Source organism: Phyllobates terribilis, unplaced genomic scaffold (assembly GCF_046119375.1).
Source record: "Phyllobates terribilis strain yellow unplaced genomic scaffold, ASM4611937v1 Scaffold_1__5_contigs__length_1240528914, whole genome shotgun sequence".
In the NCBI taxonomy this organism is placed as follows: Eukaryota; Metazoa; Chordata; class Amphibia; order Anura; family Dendrobatidae; genus Phyllobates; species Phyllobates terribilis.
In genome coordinates, this window is record NW_027362761.1 from 23505524 (window position 1) to 23524767 (window position 19244).

A 19244-nucleotide genomic window follows, 5' to 3' on the forward strand; every position below is an offset into this window, starting at 1 on the left:
AGACAGAACAAAACAGAGAAGATGGGTGCAGCCTGGAGGAGTCTGGAGAGAGCGCACCCGGAGACAAGAGGTCTGGAGAGGACTCCGGAGAAGCCGTACCCGGAGATGGAGGGAGAGGCAGGCAGCACCGACCCAGTGGTCAGGAGCCTGTTGCAAGCGACAACCCCAGAAGGCCTAGTGGAGATCCTGACACAGCTCCCCCGAGACCGGGAGCGTGCACAGACCGCACTGGAGGGCTTGGCTCAGAGGATGGCCCGAGTGCAGCGGGACGTACTGGCCGCATGGAGCAGAGAGATGGCCCAGCAGGCAAGAACCCGCCAGCGAAGCACGCCACCCGAGACGAGGAGACAGACCGCCTCTGAGGATGGTGCAGGAGGAGTGAAGGCCGGAGACGGCGCCGAGAAGGGAGCTGAACAGATGGAGGCAGGTAAAGGGGACGTCACTACCCCGAGCCGAGAAACCGCGTGCCTGCCCCAGCTCCCCGTCGCAGAGCCCGAAATTCCCCCTGCCGTGCCCGTCGCTGCATCGTCACCGCTCCAGACAAGGCCTCAAGCAGAAGCCGCGGCCGCGACCCCTGTGACGTCACGCGCCTCAACCCTGAGCGCGGCAAAGCAGGAAACACCACCGGCCTGGTCGCAAGGTCTAGCACCCCCGGGCGCCGCAGTACCAACAGCGCCCTCTACCTCCACTGAGCCACCGGCCTGGTCGCTGGGCCAAGTAACCCCGGGCGCCGCCGTCTTCACGGTGCCCTTTACGTTCAGGGTACCCCAGGCCTGGTCGCAAGGCCTGGCGAACCCGGGCGCCGCCACCACCACCGCGCCCTCAACATCTAGAGTGCCGCACCTGGGTGAAGATTTGTTTGCCCAGCACACGTGCCCGGATGGGCAGCCCTTTGTGTGGCCACCGGAGTACCACCATCCCCGACTCCGGAAAGAAAGACCCCTAGATGAGCCCCTGATTCCGGTTCCGAAGCCCGTTAAGATCACCCCACTCTCGTTGGAGGAAGCGCAGTTTGCGTGGGACCCCACCGGAGGAGACCTCATGGGATTCACCCAAGAGACTCGGGCAGCCGCAGCTGAGCGTGCGGAGTGCTGCCGGCAGCAGTTAGAGGTCTTCGACCGGGAGCGAAGAGAGAGGCGGGTCCGTGAGCAGCGGCTGCAGGAACAGAGCGCAGGGCAGAAGAGCCGGACCAGGAGGAACCCCCGTGCAGCCCACGGTCCCCGTGCCACCGGGACTGTAATTAAATTCCAACTGCAGCACGGTTGGGGTTTCATCAGGGATCATCACACCCCCGGCGACGTCTTTGTCACCCGCAGAGACGTGGAGTCCCATCTGCCGGAGGGACACAGAGGTCGTGACCTATATGTAGGGGACGAGGTCACATTCACCCGGCACAAGTGTGCCAAAGGACCCTACGCCCTACATGTACACCGGCTGACGGAGGAGGAGCTACGGTGTGAAGAGGAGCAAGAGGATCCGGACGGGTCTGAAGGAGGAGCAGGAGTACGCCGTCATTAAAGTACGGTAAAGAGACTGTAAATAGTTACCCGTCAGGGTATATGCCATGCTGCTAACTTAAAATAAGGTCCCCGTTGGGACAAGTGTGAACTGTTCCAGTGTGTCCCATCTCCCCACAGGCTGAGGACTGTGAGCAGCCATCCCTTTTCCCCACTGGTCGAGGACTGAGAGCGGCCACCTTCCCTTGTATATAGTTGCGCTTTCTAAGGCGCCCCCTACCGGTTTTATAGGAAACTGTTGTTTTTACTACAAGAGACTGTCGCACTTTACCCGGTCACAAGTTGCACCGTGGCCGGAGGAACAAGAGTGTTATTTATGACAAGCTTTATATGAAAAGTTTATGCTGATAATAGATGATGTTTTATATGTTTATGTTTTATGAAAAAAAAATTGTATGTTTATGATGTTTATTCTCTTACAGCCCAAGGACGTGCTGTGATTTACCAGGGGGGAATGTAGCACCCTGAGGACTCGGCTGCTACAGGGGTATTACACCTCAAGCCAGAGGTGTGGTATTCCACTCCCGGGTAAGGATGGAGTGTGGAACTGAGCTCAGATAGCTGCATACACTACATACATCCCATTTCCGGGGGACAGATCGACGGTACTCCCACCAATATATGTGCAGGTACGATAGTGTCTGTCCCTGGCTGGAGTGGGAGGGGGGTGGAACATCCCAGTAGTGTAGGGGCAGATAGGGGGAGCAGTCTGGGTAATGCTAGGAGCTCATTGGGTGCTGGTCACCTGAGCTCACACATAGAGGGAGTATATAAGGTGGGCACCATCTTAGGACAGGGTCTTTTGTAGAGTGAGTCAGTCTGTCAGAGTTTAGTCAGAGGAGCAGAGCAGAGAAGCTCAGCCAGAAGGGCTGACAGGGAGTTGTGGTTCCGGCTGGGCCCAGCTCCAAGGCCAAGTCTGAGAGAGAGAGAGGAGTCAGAAGGACCCAGAGAGAAGAAGAAGGAACCCCAAGACCCCAGAATACAAACAGAAGGGTGAAGGGTTGGCACCCAGGGTACCGGATCCCAAGCTGGCAGAGAGAAAAGCACACCTTAGCCAGAGACCGGCGGTCGTGGGCAGGATCTGCCACGACCCTCACTAAATCCACTAGGAAAGCATACCAAGTATAGGGTCAGGGAAACCCAGAAGAGGTGTACCCACCAAGAGACCCGAGGGAGCCGGACAAAAGTGGATCCCTAGTGAGAACGGCCAGAAGAGAGGGAAAGTCAGACAGGAGCTCAGGACCACGCTCCAGAATTGCTTGGGGGTTGGCCGAGTCCAGGACCTGGTGGACGCAGCACGGCTCGGGTGGTCGCTTCAGGCCAGAGTGACCATAAGAACACCCGTAAGTAAAAACCCCTGAACTGCACAGCCCGACTCTGAGTCTTCTTGCTTAGCTCTCCTGCACCTGCACAACCACCATCCTCTACATCTGACCCCCTGAGGCTATACCCCTCCCGTTGGGGGTTATACTACCAAAGCTGCACACATACCAACAGCTTCAGCGGACCCTGCTGCAGCGGCGGCCTTTTGACCGCAAATCAACGGGTGGCGTAGTCGACACTAAAGAACACCAATAACATCTATCAAAACTGCCACACACTGAGTTTGACACCCTGGGCACGGACCGGGTCGCCGCCACTCGGAGACTACAACCCCCATCTGATCCGGCTCCGGGTAATCCCCAAACAGCACTGGCCCAGGGGGCGCGTCATGAACACAGAGGAACTGCAAGAAATGGAAACCGATATAGCCACAAGTAATTTAGTGGATGAAAGAGTTAATTCTAGGGAGATACCTCCTTCCTCACCTAGAGTCTGAAGTTCTCCCCGTTTGGCCTTCAGTTGAGAACAATTTGTGCGATAATGATCCCGTTCACCACAATACAAACAGAGTCCACCAGTAAGGCGACCGGATCTTTCAGATGGAGATAATCTGTTCCAACCAATCTCCAGTTCAGCCATTCTGGGAGGACATTTTGATGCTACTTGTGTGCAGGCACCAGTGAGTCATTCTGTCTTCCCAGCGCCCGCGCACAAGTTCCCTGCTGCACAACACTACACTGACTGCAGGGAGAAGAGCGCCATCCGTACACAGGAAACAGTGCAGGATCCGGCCGGGAACTGCATGTCACAGGGCCCTGTGATGTGCAGGGGAGGTGGGCAAGTATGGAAATAGGGCTAGTAGGCAGGGATTTCTTGGCGTCCGGGGGATGAAAAGCTTAGCAGAAATGATTTAATAAGAAAAGCTATTACACAGCAACCAGACCACTAATATGGGACATACAGGTAAGTATAGATTCACATTTCTATCACCTGTATGCCCATATTAGTGGTCTGAAAAGTCCCAGAGGGTTACAGATTCCCTTTAATGTCTCCATTAAAACAGGCAGAAGTGGGCAAATGCGGAGAAGTTCCACAAGAAGCAATGTTCCAAGTGATAATTAGCCTGTGGCAGGTGTTGCAAGTCTGGTGGCAAAACTGCAGGAGTCTGAGACAGTGCACTCAGACGGCTGAGAGATCCTGCACAGGCTGGACAAGCTCCTGTTGGCTAATAGCAAGTTGCATTACCAGTCCAGGCAGATCGTCTGTATCCCATAGCAATGGTGTTGTGGTCTCTGCGTCTTTAAAATTCATGGTCTTGAGTGTAACGGGTCTGGGAGGCGGAACCTCTGAGCTACTATACAAGGGGGCGGTCCTTGTAAGGGAGCGGGTGGCGACCAGGGAAGACGGGCAGGAAGTCACAGCAGGTGACCGGGACAGTCGCTGAGTGAACGGGCTGGAGGTCACGGCAAGTGACCGGGGCAGTCTCTGAATGAACGGGCAGATGGTCACGGCAAGTGACCGGGGCAGTCTCTGAATGAACGGGCAGATGGTCACGGCAAGTGACCGGGGCAGTCTCTGGATGAACGGGCAGATGGTCACGGCAAGTGACCGGGGCAGTCTCTGGGTAAAGGGTTGGTACGACCTGTGGCGGCTGATGATAGACGTGAGCTCCCAGGTGAGCAGGCGAGAGTCTCTGGATGAACGGGTGGTCACAGCATGTGACGGCGGAGCCTCCAGGAAGACCAACAGACAGGCGGCAGATGAGCGCTCCCAGGTGAGCGGGCAGAAGTCTCTGGACAGGCGGGTGGTCACAGCACGTGACGGCAGAGCCTCCAGGTAGGCTAGCAGACAGGCAGCAGATGAGCGCTCCCAGGTGAGCGGGCAGGAGTCACTGGACAGGCAGGTGGTCACAGCACGTGACGGCGGAGCCTCCAGGTAGGCTAGCAGGCAGGTAGCAGATGTGTTCTCCCAGGTGAGCAGGCAAGCTGGTCCATAGACAGACTGACAGGAGTTGGAAGGCAGACCGTCGGACCTCAGGCAAGCAGGCAGGTGGCTGAAGTGCGCTCCCAGGTGAGCGGACAGGCTGGTCCTTAGACAGACTGACAGGAGTAGTAAGGCAGACCGTCGGACCTCAGACTAGCAGGCAGGTAGCAGATAATCAGGCAGGAATAAGACAGCAAGCTGGCAGGAATCTGGCAGGTATCTGGCAGGTAACTGGCAACGGGACCTGAGGGCTGAAGCAGAGTAGTGAACAGTGCAACAACATTGCTCGGGCACCTCCATTTTGGAGGAGGTGCCTTATATATGGTGAAGTCCTCCGGCCATTGGCCGGGGACTCCTTAGGACGGCGCGCGCGGCCCCTTTAAGAGGGAGGGAGAGCGCGCGCGCCCTAAGCACAGTGGCCGGGAAGGAGCGTGCGCTGCCAGCAGAGCGGGAGGAGGACGCCGGGCACGGAGCAGAGAGGTGAGGGGAACAGCGTCCCTGCCTAGCAGAGGGCAGGGACGCCGGCGCTACATTGAGATTCTGTTGGGCTCACCATGTGAGGTGGATCCTTTAAGCCTTAGGTCCGGGTGGGCACATGGACCCCGGGCATTGATGCATGTGAGCAGCAAGAACTTGGGACACACAGGAATCTCAGGAGTATCAGGACAGATAAAGTATAACCCAGCAGGGAAGAATGCAACCAAAAACACACAAAGTACAGATGGTAGAGTACATCAAACATGGAACGCTAGAGTCTTTATCCGAAGACACAAGTTTGTGTCTAAGTGAACATTAAATAGTTCTTGGGAGATCATGGAACATATCTACATAAAACTTCAATTGCCATTTTTCAACCCAAACTCCAGTTTAAATAAATTCCTCTGTAATATCAAATTATCCTCCCCTGTGTTGATTACCTTGCAGAAAGTTGAGTATAATCTGCACTACCATTAATAAATATGTTAAAAAGAAGAGGGCCCAATACTAACCCCTGTGGTGCCCTACTTTTAACTATGATCTAGTCAGAGGATGTTCCATTAATAACCCTCTGTTTCCTATCACTGAACCAGTTGTTAACCCAGTTACACATATTTTCTCCAAGTCCCATTGCTCTCATTTTATGTAACAACCTTTTATGTGGCACCATATCAATTGCCTTTGAAAAGTCCAGAGAGAGGACATCCACAGCTTTACCCTGGTCTATTCTGGAACATACCTCCTCATAGAAGCTGAACAGATTAGTTTTACAGGACCGATTCCTCATAAACCCATGTTGATGCTGGGTCATGAGGTTATTCTTATTGAGATACTCCAGGATAGCATTTCTTAGAAAACCCTCAATGATTTTTACCCCTGTTATTATGGCATCTTCGAATATTACAAATAATGGTCTATCTATCATGGTGCTTAATTCCTACAGGACTCGGAGGTGTATGCCATCCAGGCCCAGCGATTTATCTACTTTAGTGATGTTAAGTTGTCACCATACTTCCTGCTGAGTTAAGCAGGTAATATTTAATAGAGAATTTATGCTGATCATGTCATCTGTCATGGGATTTTCTTGTGTAAATATTGTAGTGAAAAAGGAGTTTAGTAAATTAGTCTTTCCTTGATTCTCTACCACCATGTCTCCCAGACCATTTTTGAGGGGGCCAACACCATTTTTTACTTTCTTACTGTTTATGTAGTTGAAGAATATTTTTTGGATTATGTATATTCTTTTTGGCAATTTAGCCTCTCTCTCTCAATCTTTACTGCCTTGATGTATTGTTTACACAATTTATTTTTTTCTCCGTTATAGCATTTTGCCTTGTCACTACCCTTGCTTTAATTCCCTAAATGATGTATTTTTGAGTGAATGGCTCTTCGGGAACCTGCTTTTCAGGGATTCTGACATAAACTCCGATGTAGTGCCTAGAGAGTTCTGCATGAGTGTGAACCTAGCCTTAGAACAGGACTGGTTAGTAAGGATTTATAACTTTTCAATGTAAACAGCAGTACTTTCATTCATTCACAGGTAACTAATAACGCTCTCGTAAGGAAATGGTTGTCCCTTCACAAGTGTGTCTGCTCATAGTGAAAGCCCATTTCTGGGTTATGGCTGTATGTAGTATGGCGAATAGAGGCAGAGAGACACAGACCCTCCCCCAATACTTGTACTTCGTCTCTTTGTCTCTGCTGCTAGAAATGGATTACATTTAACAATACATAGTGGACAGTAGGCTAGACAGAAGCAAAACCTATTGAGCGGACTTTGGGAGTGATCTTTCAGAAAACAACACAATTTTTCATAATTTGCTTATTGACTATTTATTACATTAGCTATCAAATGAGATCAAGTTGGCAATTCTCATACTCTCAAATGGTGACCATTAAAATGTCTGTCTTAAACTATGGTCTAAGGGGTAACATTTCTCCTTATGGAGAGTGACACACAAGCTCTGGCACGTCAAGGTAAGGAGGCTTATTCGCCATGCAATGCTCCTCTGGGAAATTTAATATGCAAATTGCCTCTTCAGGGAGAAAGAGGACTTGTACTCTATAGCGCCACCTATTGGAAGCAGCAATCCTACAAGTCACAATCAACCCTTTAACGAGTCGAGCAATATGATTTAGGATAAAAGCCAAATCAGAATCTCAGTTTGCAGACAGTGTTTTGGGATGTTGGCCCTCATCAGTGCAAAGCATGAGAACTGCTTTGGCTAGGTGAGAGGCTCTGGACTGAGGTCTAAGGGGTAATGTTTCTCCTTGTGGAGAGTGACATACCAGCTCTGGCACGTCAAGGTAAGGAGGCTTATTCGCCATACAATGCTCCTCTGGGAAATTTAATATGCAAATTGCCTCTTCAGAGAAAAAGAGGACTTGTACTCTATAGCGCCACCTATTGGAAGCAGCAATTGTCTTAAACTATTAAACTTTGAGTCACCAGTTACTACTTCTGTACTACAAAAACAGTCACTCCAGCTTTCTTTTTAAGATTAGTTAAAAAAAAAAAACCATAAGGAAAGTTTTCATTACTTACAGGCCACATGGCCCTATAGCTGAAGTGTAAGAACAGGAGGTGTTATTCCAGGTATAAAAGCAGAGGAATTTTTTAATGTCTGGCAATCTACATACATAGCGACTACATAGTGACTTTGGACACGATTCGTGTCGTGCGATCAAGGTTCACTTGTGGACACTATTACATTGCAATGCAATACAAGTGAATGAGGTCGCATTGCCACCCCAAGGGTACTACGATTGCAAGAAGCAAGTCACAAGAAGTCCAGCCTTGATGGATTTTTTGCAGTACCCTAGGAGCTGCACAGTATTCACTATAGCACCGCAGTGTAGCAGCGGCACCGAGTGAACTCCGGCTGTGTGACTGCTGTCACCGCCAAAGTCGCCATGTAGCTCTAGCCTTAAGGTCCATGTTAGGCCTGGATATTTTTGTGGCTATAATGGAAGTACATGTTTTTAGAAGAAGTTAGGATTACTCGTTGTATATTTCATGCCTGTACGCTCCTAATGTCTGCAAATATTTTCATTTTCATATGCTGTTTGTGTAAGAAAAGGCAGCTACCCACAGAAGCTATGCTACTGCCTGCATTGCAGCAGGAAAATAACAGGTTAAAGGTATGCGAGTGCCAGACCTGCCCATGCACTTGTTCTCTGGGAATGATAAGTTTTCCAAGTGCTGACCAGCCCCAAGGGGAGGATTTCACAGTGTGAATGTGGGCAGAGCTGGATTCTAATCATTAATCCTAGAACGCCATTATCAGAGCTCAGGGAGACGACAAACTAGTGTGAGCGAGGGGATAGAGAAACCCTACAGAAACCACACACCTTGTGAGATCCGAAACGGGATCCTAGAAATGATGTGAGAAGTTTCGCAACACATTTGGGACCAAAGAACGTGAAGTCAGGTATTAATGCCACAAGAACTGGAGACTACAGAAGTTTGGAACAGGTAAGTAAATAGACAGTTACACATAGGGAGTGTAAGTCAAAGTGACAGATCCTGAGATGTGTAATGAAGAAAGGGATACACGGTCTGATGAATAAGAACACTGGTCCATGGGGGAAGGGAGAGGTAAAAGGAGAACCATGTATTTAAGGTCATTCTGAAAGAAAGAGGATTCATTGTATATAATATTTGACCACGTACGATACATTTCATTCTGCTGATTTGACACATACTGTATTTTGTGAAAAAGACAATACAAGGAGGCATATCACAATTTCAGAACCCATCAGCGTCCATCGTAGCATGGCTAGAACTTGCGGCATCTCCATCTTGTGTTGTGTTTGTCCTTGTTTTAGGCAAGCGATGATAAAAAAAATCTAATAAAATATTACAACATAATTGTAAGCTCCTTGTAGCAAAAATGTAAAAACATATGTTATATACAAGGTGGGAAGTCTCGGGGGTAATGCAATTTAGTGCAACGTAATGTACACTTAGCCATGGAAGATGAAATGACTATAGTATGTACAAAGCAATGTCACAAAAAGATAATTCATTACTGGTCTACACCTAAAAGTAACAATTCTCTAAATATAAAGAACATTAGGACATAAAGATGGCAGTTTGCTAAACTAAAACTTATTTTATGCAAAATATTTTCATATCAAAAAGTACTTTTTTCTTCTATCAAGCACTTCATTTCTGTTTGCTTAATTTTGACTTGTACAGTTGTGGCCAAAAGTTTTGAGATCAACAAAAATTTTGGTTTGCACAAAGTTTGCTGCTTCACTTTTTATAGTGGCAATTTGCATTAAAGGGGTATTCCCATCTCCAAAATCTTATCCCAATATGTAGTAAGTGTAATAATAATATTAGCGAATACCTCCAATTAGAAATCTAGTATAGTTCTTCTGATTCTCTATGTCACTTACTGTATGTGCAGGGCATTGCAGTAGGTTAGGTATCCATGGTTACAACCACTAACAGCTAACTAACTGTCACTATATGAGTGGTCGTAACCATGGATTCCTGTGCTACTGCAATACCTGCACATGGACTAGGCGACATAGCGAATCAGAAGAACTATACTACATTTCTAATTTTAGGTATTTGCTAATATTATTGTTATTACACCTACTACATATTAGGATAGGATCTTATTTATGTCTTATTAAACTTTGTACTGTCTTATTTATCCATAATGGTTTATTTTTATTACTGGACATTTTATTACCACAGTGTATACATTTTCTACAGGATTCTAGTAGCATATCCTTAAACATGCCCCATTTATGTTCGGTATCCCCAGTTACCATGACATGGTCCCAGTCTACATGATTAACCTCTTCCCTTAATTTGTTGAAATCAGCTTCCCTAAAGTTCCAGGTTTTTGCATTTTGCATTTATTAGAATGGGGTTATTTTATTTAAACAATCAAACAATGTACAACATTTTCAGAAATATGCTATTTATTTGGCAGAATGGCAACAAAAACAAATGTAATATACAAAGGCTACTGTGAAATAAAAACTATTTAGGTTGACTTCAAATCCAAGTGTCCAATGATCCATGATCCAAGCTGACATTTCAAATTTTTTACCAACCCAATTCATTATAATATTTTATTTGTCGGAATTTTCATTTCTGAATATGCTATTTGCAAGTATACTCTGATTAATTATTTAAGTTTAACCCCTTCACGCTGCAGCCAATTTCCGTTTTTTCGTTTTAGCTTTTTTCCTTCCTTTTTTCCAAAAGCCATAAAAAAAGCAAGAAAAAAATTCCAAGTTGGTTGAAATTGCAAAAAAAATTCCACAATGATTTTTTTTTTAATCTACCATGTTCATTATACGGTAAAACTGACCTGGCAATAAGATTCTACAGGTCAGTATCATTATACATATACCAAACATGTGTGTGTATATATATATATATATTTTTGCTTAAGTGGTGAAAAAAAAATTCAGAAATTTGTAAAAAAAAAAAAATATATATATTTTTTACTTGTGTCGCCATTTTCCAAGACCCATAACATTTTTAATTTATGTGTGATGGCTTATTTTTTGCTCCCATAGCTGACATTTTTACTGATACCATTTTAGAATAGATACAATGTTGTGATCGCCGCATGCAATGATGCACCCACATGCTGGCGCATGTTGAATGACGTTGTCAGAGATTAAAAAAGGCATTTAACAGGTTAAAAACAGGTGGAGTAGAGGCAGATGATAGCTAAATAATTCAGCCATCATCTACAGTGAAAGATATTGCTCGGCTTGCAAGCTCGTATCAAAGTCGGGGATCTGACATATGACGTAACTGTACGTCATATGTTGGGAAGGGGTTAAACAACCAGACCACTTTAATCCCTTTATGATGTGGTACATAATAGTGGCTGGGCCAGTCAAGAATGGTCACAGAGTTGTTCTGAAGCCACTCCTTTGTTATTTTAGCTGTGTGCTTAGGGTCATTGTTTTGTTGGAAGGTAAACCTTCGGCTAAGTCTGAGGTCCAGACCACTCTGGAAGAGGTTTTCATCCAGGATATCTCTGTACTTAGCCGCATTCATGTTTCCTTCAATTGCAACCAGTCGTCCTGTCCCTGCATCTGAAAAACATCCCCATAGCATGATGCTGCCACCACCATGTTTCACTGTTGGGATTGTATTGGGCAGGTGATGAGCAGTGCCTCATTTTCTCCACACATACCACTTAAAATTATCACCAAAAAGTTCTATCTTCATCTCATCAGACCAGAGAATCTTATTTCTCATAGTCTGGGAGTCCTTCATGTGTTTTTGAGCAAACTCTATGCGGGCTTTCATATGTCTTGCACTGAGGAGAGGCTTTCGTCGGGCCACTCTGCCATAAAGGCCCGACTGGTGAAGGGCTACAGTGATCGTTGACGTTGTGGAACTTTCTCCCATCTCCCTACTGCATCTCTGGAGCTCAGCCACAGTGATCTTGGGGTTCTTCTTTACCTCCCTCACCAAGGTTCTTCTCCCACGATTGCTCAGTTTGGCTGGACGGCTAGGTCTAGGAAGACTTCTGGTGGTCCCAAACTTCTTACATTTAAGGATTATGGAGGCCACTGTGATCTTAGGAACTTTGAGTAATGCAGAAATTCTTTTGTAACCTTGGCCAGATCTGTGCCTTGCCACAATTCAGTTTATGAGCTCCTTGGGCAGTTCCTTTAGAGCTCATGATTCTCATTTGGTCTGACATGCACTGTGAGCTGTGAGGTCTTATATAGACAGGTGTGTGCCTTTCCAAATCAAGTTCTATCAGTTTAATTAAACACAGCTGGACTCCAATGAAGGAGTAGAACCATCTCAAGGAGGATCATAAGGAAATGGACAGCATGTGACTTAAATATGAGTGTCTGAACAAAGGGTCTGAATATTTATGACAATGTGATATTTCAGTTTTTCTTTTTTAATAAATATGCAAAAATTTCTACATTTCTGTTTTTTTCAGTCAAGATGGGGTGCAGAGTGTACTTTAATGAGAAAAAAAATGAACTTTTTAGAATTTACCAAATGGCTGCAATGAAACAAAGAGTGAAAAATGTAAAAGGGTCTGAATACTTTTCGTACCCACTGTATGTAGCAGAACCGATCAGGCAAGTGCTGTTTCTAGTCTCCCATGGAGACTATTGAAGCATGCAAAAAGTAAAAAAATAAAAAAATCTAAAAGTTTAAATCACCCCCTTTCACCCCATTCAAAATAAAATAAAAAAACCCACACACATATTTGGTATCGCCGCGTTCAGAATAGCCCGATCAATTTAAAAAAAGAATTAATCCGATCAGTAAATGACGTAACGAGAAAAAAATTCTAAACGCCAGAATTACGTTTTTTTGGTCGCCGCAACATTGCAATAAAGTGCAATAACGGGCGATCAAAACATCGGATCTACCCCCAAATGATATCAATAAAAACATCAGCTCGACGTGCAAAAAATAAGCCCTCACCCGGCCCCAGATCACAAAAATGGAGACGCTGCGGGTCTCAGAAAATGGCGCCATATTTTTTTATTTTTTTTTTAGCAAACTTTGGAATTTTTTTTACACCACTTAAATAAAAAAGAACCTGTACATGTTTGGTGTCTACAAACTCATAATGACCTGGAGAATAATAATGGCAGGTCAGTTTCAGCATTCAGTGAACGTGATACAAAAAAACAACTGTGGAATTGCACTTTTTTTCGCAATTTCACAGCACTTGGAATTTTTTTCCCGTTTTCTAGTACACGATATGGTAAAACCAGTGATGTCATTCAAAAGTACAACTCGCCCCACAAAAAATAAGCCCTCACATGGCCATATTGAGAGAAAAATAAAAAAGTTAAGGCTCTGGGAACAATGGGAGGAAAAAACGAAAACGCAAAAACGGAAAATGCTCCAGTCATTAAGGGGTTAAAGTCAGCAGGCAAAATTTACATGTGTAGTTTCTCGAGCATGCTATTTAGAAACATATTACATTTCTAAAACATCAAAACCCCTGTTCTCAAAATATGCTTAAAGGGGTTTTGATATCCCCCAAAAATATCCATAAATAGGTATTGATATAAAATAACTATACTCACTGTTTACTCGCCTTCCGCACTGGTGCTCCCAGTCAATCTTTGCTTATTTGCCTGTAATGTTGATGTCCTGTCTCCCGCCATATACCACTGATGCCAGTGATTGGCAGCAGAGGTCATGTGGGTAAATGGGGAATAAATTTCTGTAGCCAAGTAAAAAGATCTGTGAGGGATCACAAGAGCAGTTGGCAATTTTATAGGGGATTATAGTTTTTTGTTATTTTATACCATGTCCTCCTTGTAGCCAAATTTTTTTAGTATTTTGGAAAATCAGTTAAGCTGGTACTGTAGAGGAATAAAGGGTGAGACAACTAGTGAAAATTGGTAAAGAGTGATAAGAAGTGAAGCTAAAGAGAGAAAGATATGAAAAAGTGCAAATAGAAGGGGTGTGACTGAGAAATTAAACTGTAGTAAGATATAACTAAGATAAGAAGGGAAATGTGACAGAAGAACCTATGTAGAGAAATCATTCTAATAACTACAGAAGCATTCTAATAGGGTACTAGCTTTCATCTTTATGCTTCTCCCACAGGATACCAACCTCAATATGTACAGTCAGAAACGCTACGACAGCCCCCCAGACTACAGCCCACCAACTTACATTCAGCAAAACAGCCATGGTCCTGGATCTTATGCTTACCACATAAACTCAGCCCATCCTGGCTCCTTTTATATGGAAGATGTGCCACCACAACAATTCTACAAGTGGAAGTCTCCTCCTGGCATTGTGCAGATTCTACAGGCCATTGTCATTTTTCTGTGTTTGGCAATCTTTGCCTGTGTGGCCTCAACATTGGCATGGCAATACAATTATGGCGGGCTTGGCTACATGGGTGGAATGAGTGGAATGGGTGGAATGGGATACCCAAATGGTTATGGCTATGGCTATGGGTATGGCTATGGGATGACAAATCCTCAAGCTGCAAGTGGTTTTATGATGGCTATGAGTATTTTAACTTTTATTGCAATGCTAGGGATCTTCATTGCAAGTGTCACTAAAGCCAGTGGATCTCGGTCCCGTAAATTCTTTTTGGCAGTAGTAGTGCTGAGTGCTGTTTTAGCGACAATGGACCTTATTGCCTCTATTGTCTATATTGTTGGGGTCAATCCGAGAGCACAGATGGGTGGCAATATGTACTACAGTCAGATGTTAGCAATGTGTAACCAGATATATAGTCCAGTGTCAGCTGGACCAGGCTTTGTAAATCAGTACCTGTACCATTACTGCATGGTGGATCCACAAGAGGTAAGGAAATGTAATGGGACGAAAAAACAATATTTTGATTTTGTTTGCAGTGCAATGTCAAGTGTTGCGTTTCTTTGTGACAGGCCATTGCTATAGTCTGCGGTTTTATCGTAGTCATTCTGCTATGTGTCATATCCTTCTTTGCCCAAAAGACAAGAAGCAAGATCTGGCGCTATGGAGAGCCAAACATCTACTGGGATAAGCCATTTGAAGCATATCAAGAGGGTCCAAATGTTGAAGAGTGGGTAAGAATTCAAATTACTTATCCTGTAACATTATGTCTTTTTGCCATGTTTTTGATGTCACAATTCCTATAAGTATGGGTGATGTCAGTTATAAGTGTTTTCTCTATTTTCATCACAGTTGTTTGGGTTGATTTTGCTTGTTTTTTTGTTCTCTTCTGTATGTATTACATCCAGCTAGTATGTGCCAGCATACCTTTTTATTCGACTTGAAAAGTATAAACGACACCATTTAATACACTAGCATCCTATAATATGTTTTGTTTTTAACGAGGGGGGTCTATTGGCGTTGTACACTACTGTATTGGCATGCAACTTTACTGCATATGCCTGGACTATAGTTTTAGTGTATTTTTCAGGAACACAGAGCCTTACAAAAGACTAAGGAATGTTGTGATACTCAAAATATTTCAATGTCCTGAACTGACCTTCTACTGACAACGATCACTGCAGAGTGTGGCCTGGGTCCAAACTTTGCCATGGACTCCTGTTGTAACTTGTTACAACCCTGGCTGCCAAAGCATATTTGGAAAATACGTTTTCATGAAAGTCTTTGAAGCTATATTTCACGATGGAATCATAAAAATATGGATAATCAATTTACAGGAATAAATATATCAAGCTAGTTACACTCCTGTTTTATTCTGTCCTATATTGCATAATACCTTATAGTTAACATACGGATACTTCAGAAATTCAATGACCACTTTTTGCAGTGAGCTTGGGTGATTGGGAGTGAAATGTCTTTTCCTCCAACAAATCAATAGCCAAGGTATAAAGTAAAAAGTGATGACTATAAGCACAATATTGGCGCAATCTTGGTCATGTCATAGAGTAGATGTGGAAAAATTAATACATATAAATAGTTTTGTGTGAAAAAGGTTCAGTAAAACTTGCATTTTATTCATTTACATCCTTGGTCATTGTGACATTAGGAGTCCAATGGGCTGTCTTAGTATGTGATTGACAGCCTGCCCTATATGAGTATAGAGGGCACTGTCACTTACTGAGTAGGACCACTAACTGGACTCTTAATCCCAAAACCAGCAAACATTTAATGAACAAAATGGCTATATCAGTTTAGTCTTGTCCGACCCTTGGATACAATATAGGCCATTTTTTGCCATGCTTCTCAGTTTGTCCATGATTTCTTTCAATTGCTTGATGTTCCTCCCCCTGTCATTCATGATGGTGTCTAGCCAACGGGCCTTTGGTCTCCCATTTAATTTTACTACTGACAATTTTGAGTAGCATCTCCCTTTCTAATGAAATTGCCCTCATCACATGTCCAAAATAGGCCAGTTTCTGTCTGGTGATCTTGCCTTCCAGGGACAGAACTTGGTTTATATGATCAATAAACATCTTTGTTGGTGACCCTAGCTGTTCATGGGATTCGTAAGTCTTTTCCAGCACCACAACTTAAAGGCATCAAGTTTTCTTCTGTCTGCTTTTGTGAGTGTCCACATATCACAACCATAAGACACAATTGGGAACACAATTGCAGTGATCAGTCTTAGTTTGACGGTGGCTGAGATGTCCTTGCACTTATATGGTTGGTCCATGCAAATCATGGCTGCATGGCCCAAGTGCTATTTAATGCTTGATCTTGGCTGTCATACCGGCACTGTGATTAATGAGAGACCCAAGAAAAATGTATTTGTCGACCACTTCTATTCCCTTATTGTTGATGTTTGCATTGATTTCCTCATTGGTGGTAGACATGATTTTGGTAATCTTGATAGCACATATAGAATAACCTAAATATACACTTCAAAAAGGAGAAGCTTAGAAATCCATTTTATATGCCATGACAGATACTGTCTAATACTTTTTTGTAAGTTATTAAGTTAATACCATCATCCTTAGTGATGTAGGACAATGAAGAGTATCAATGCACTAGTAGTTTAGACTGCTATAAAGAGTAAAGGGATTATCTGGTCACGTGATATTGATGATCTATCCTCAGGTTAGGTCATCAATATCAATTTGCGTGGAGGTCCAACACCTGGCATCCGCACAATAATCTTTTATTAGCTCCAGTGGTGGCAGGATGTAAACATTGAACATGGCTGCACTACACAGCTTCAATAATAGTGTAGCAGTCACAGGTGAGTACTGCAGAGCAACTTCTGTTTAAGAGAATAGGAGTTGATCTGCAGTACCTGTCAGTGGTCATTAAATATTAAATGAGCTATTCAGATTCTTTATATGTTTAAGTCTGGCTACTGCCTAAGAGAATAACAGATGATCAGTGATTTCGCCAGGTGTTGGACCTTTACTGGTCTGATACTTATGACCTATCCTAAGGACAGCTAATACCGTTCATGTAACTGGACAACCCATTTAATGCCTACATTCTTAGCACTCTACTGTAATAAAAAGGTTAATGCCAGCATCCTTGGGGGTCCACGACAGGGTTTCACAGACTTTTTCTACTAGAACCTCACTATACTGTCTAAGTTAATGCCTGGGCCTCACCAGACATACCGAGATGATGTGTCTCACCATCTGTCGTGGAATTCAATGCTTTATCACCTGCCTCGCTCAGTAAAACATTAAAACAAGTACAGAATGAGTTAATTAAGTTGCTAATAGTGATTGCTGAAGCCATATAAAAGGACTGGGCAGAATATGATCATTTCTAATAAAACTGCCTCCACAGATGAGCCTCACCAACAATAAGGGGGTGACTCACTTAAAAAAAAAAACACTTTTTTTGTAATCCTGGACAAGCCATTCATTGTATTTTCTTGCTGGTTTTCCACTCAAATGCATTTTGGTCGTATTATAATAGAGCCACCACAGGATGCCAAAAAGTTGTATATAAGTAGAAAACTAGGGGTGGACATTTTGAAGTTTTTTAGCTGTCTGCTCAGTAGTGTAAAATAGCTCCAATGATGAAATAGAGTATACTGTATGAGTAGTGACCTCATGTATCATATACAGCGCAAAATGCAGGTCTGAGGCAAAGATACTCTGATCTTTTTTTTTAAGATATATCTTGAGACTGATGTTAATTACTATCTGTTTCATACATGTTTTGTACTTTTATAGGAGGCAGAACTTAAATGGTTATTCTTATCTTGTCATCTGCCTGAACTGTGCTGTCCCCAATGCTGCAAGCAGATGCAGCTTCGTCTTTACAGCATTGAAGGAGGGAAGTGACATTGAAACAGCCAATTTCCGCAATTCCAGACACTTTAGAGCTGCGCTTACAAGCTCCATAGCAGAGAACTTGTAAGCACTCAGCTGCTTGCCTGGAAAAGACACCGCTTGTAGACTGTAGAGGTAATCACTAATCTAGGCAATGAGCAAATCAGTAAAATTAAAAATCCTTAGTTCTTAAGAACAGAGAGGATCTTTAAAAAGAAGCAAATTGTAAGTTGCTAGTTTTTACAAGCCCTTTGCAGTTTACCCCATTTATAATGATGAGAATATCCCTTTAATGTTCCTGGAAACCAGTGCATAATCTCTAACAGGGTCACCACCAACTATCACAGATTTGTAAGATCAGCCTCCTTCTATTGAGCATCTTGTGGGATTCATCTGGTCCAGGGCTGAGATGTGACTGCAACCTCTGCATCCCTTACTGCTATGCCTCTTATTACTCGTTACCTTCATTTATTTTTTTGCTTCTCAGAGAAACTGTTTTCATTTTGAAATTTGTAATTAAAAAACATTGACAGCAGCATAATAGGTAATAACTTCCTAATTGCTAGGGGTCCGACCTCTGGGACCCCAACTCATCCAGAGTACGGGACTGTGCTGAGCCCCATCTGAATGAGGCAGAGAATGAGCATGTTCACCAAAACTCTATTAATTATTCATGTGGAGATAGCAGGGCTCTTTGTTGACTACCTCCAGCACTTTTGACCTCCACTCCATTCAGACAGGGCATTTTAGTGTCCAGTTCTCTGGATCCGTGGGGATCCCAGTTATCAGACACCTCCTATGCCAAATTTACTCTGCTAAAACGAGTTGAGATCTATAGATTCTCAATTATACACTGCTCAAAAAAATAAAGGGAACACTTAAACAACAGAATATAACTCCAAGTAAATCAAACTTCTGTGAAATCAAACTGTCCACTTAGGAAGCAACACTGATTGACAATCAATTTCACATGATGTTGTGCAAATGGAATAGACAATAGATGGAAATTATTGGCAATTATCAAGACCCCCTCAATAAAGGAGCATTTCTGCAGGTGGGGACCACAGACCACATCTCAGTACCAATGCTTTCTGGCTGACGTTTTGGTCACTTTTGAATGTTGGTTGTGCTTTCACACTCGTGGTAGCATGAGACAGACTCTACAACCCACAGAAGTTGCTCAGGTAGTGCAGCTCATCCAGGATGGCACATCAATGCGAGCTGTGGCAAGAAGGTTTGCTGTGTCTG

General features: G+C 44.0%; 1 protein-coding gene across 1 annotated transcript in view; it reads left to right on the forward strand.

The window, feature by feature from the left end:
* The first annotated feature begins 8540 nt into the window (after positions 1–8540).
* The window catches only part of LOC141174651 (occludin-like), a 33231-nt gene continuing 22527 nt past the window's right edge, over positions 8541–19244 (forward strand). The window contains exons 1-3 of the mRNA XM_073659605.1: positions 8541–8775; positions 13888–14601; positions 14685–14846. Coding sequence (XP_073515706.1) covers positions 13903–14601; positions 14685–14846 — 861 coding nt within the window. The 5' untranslated portion in view covers positions 8541–8775; positions 13888–13902. The remainder of the gene's footprint in view (positions 8776–13887; positions 14602–14684; positions 14847–19244) is intronic.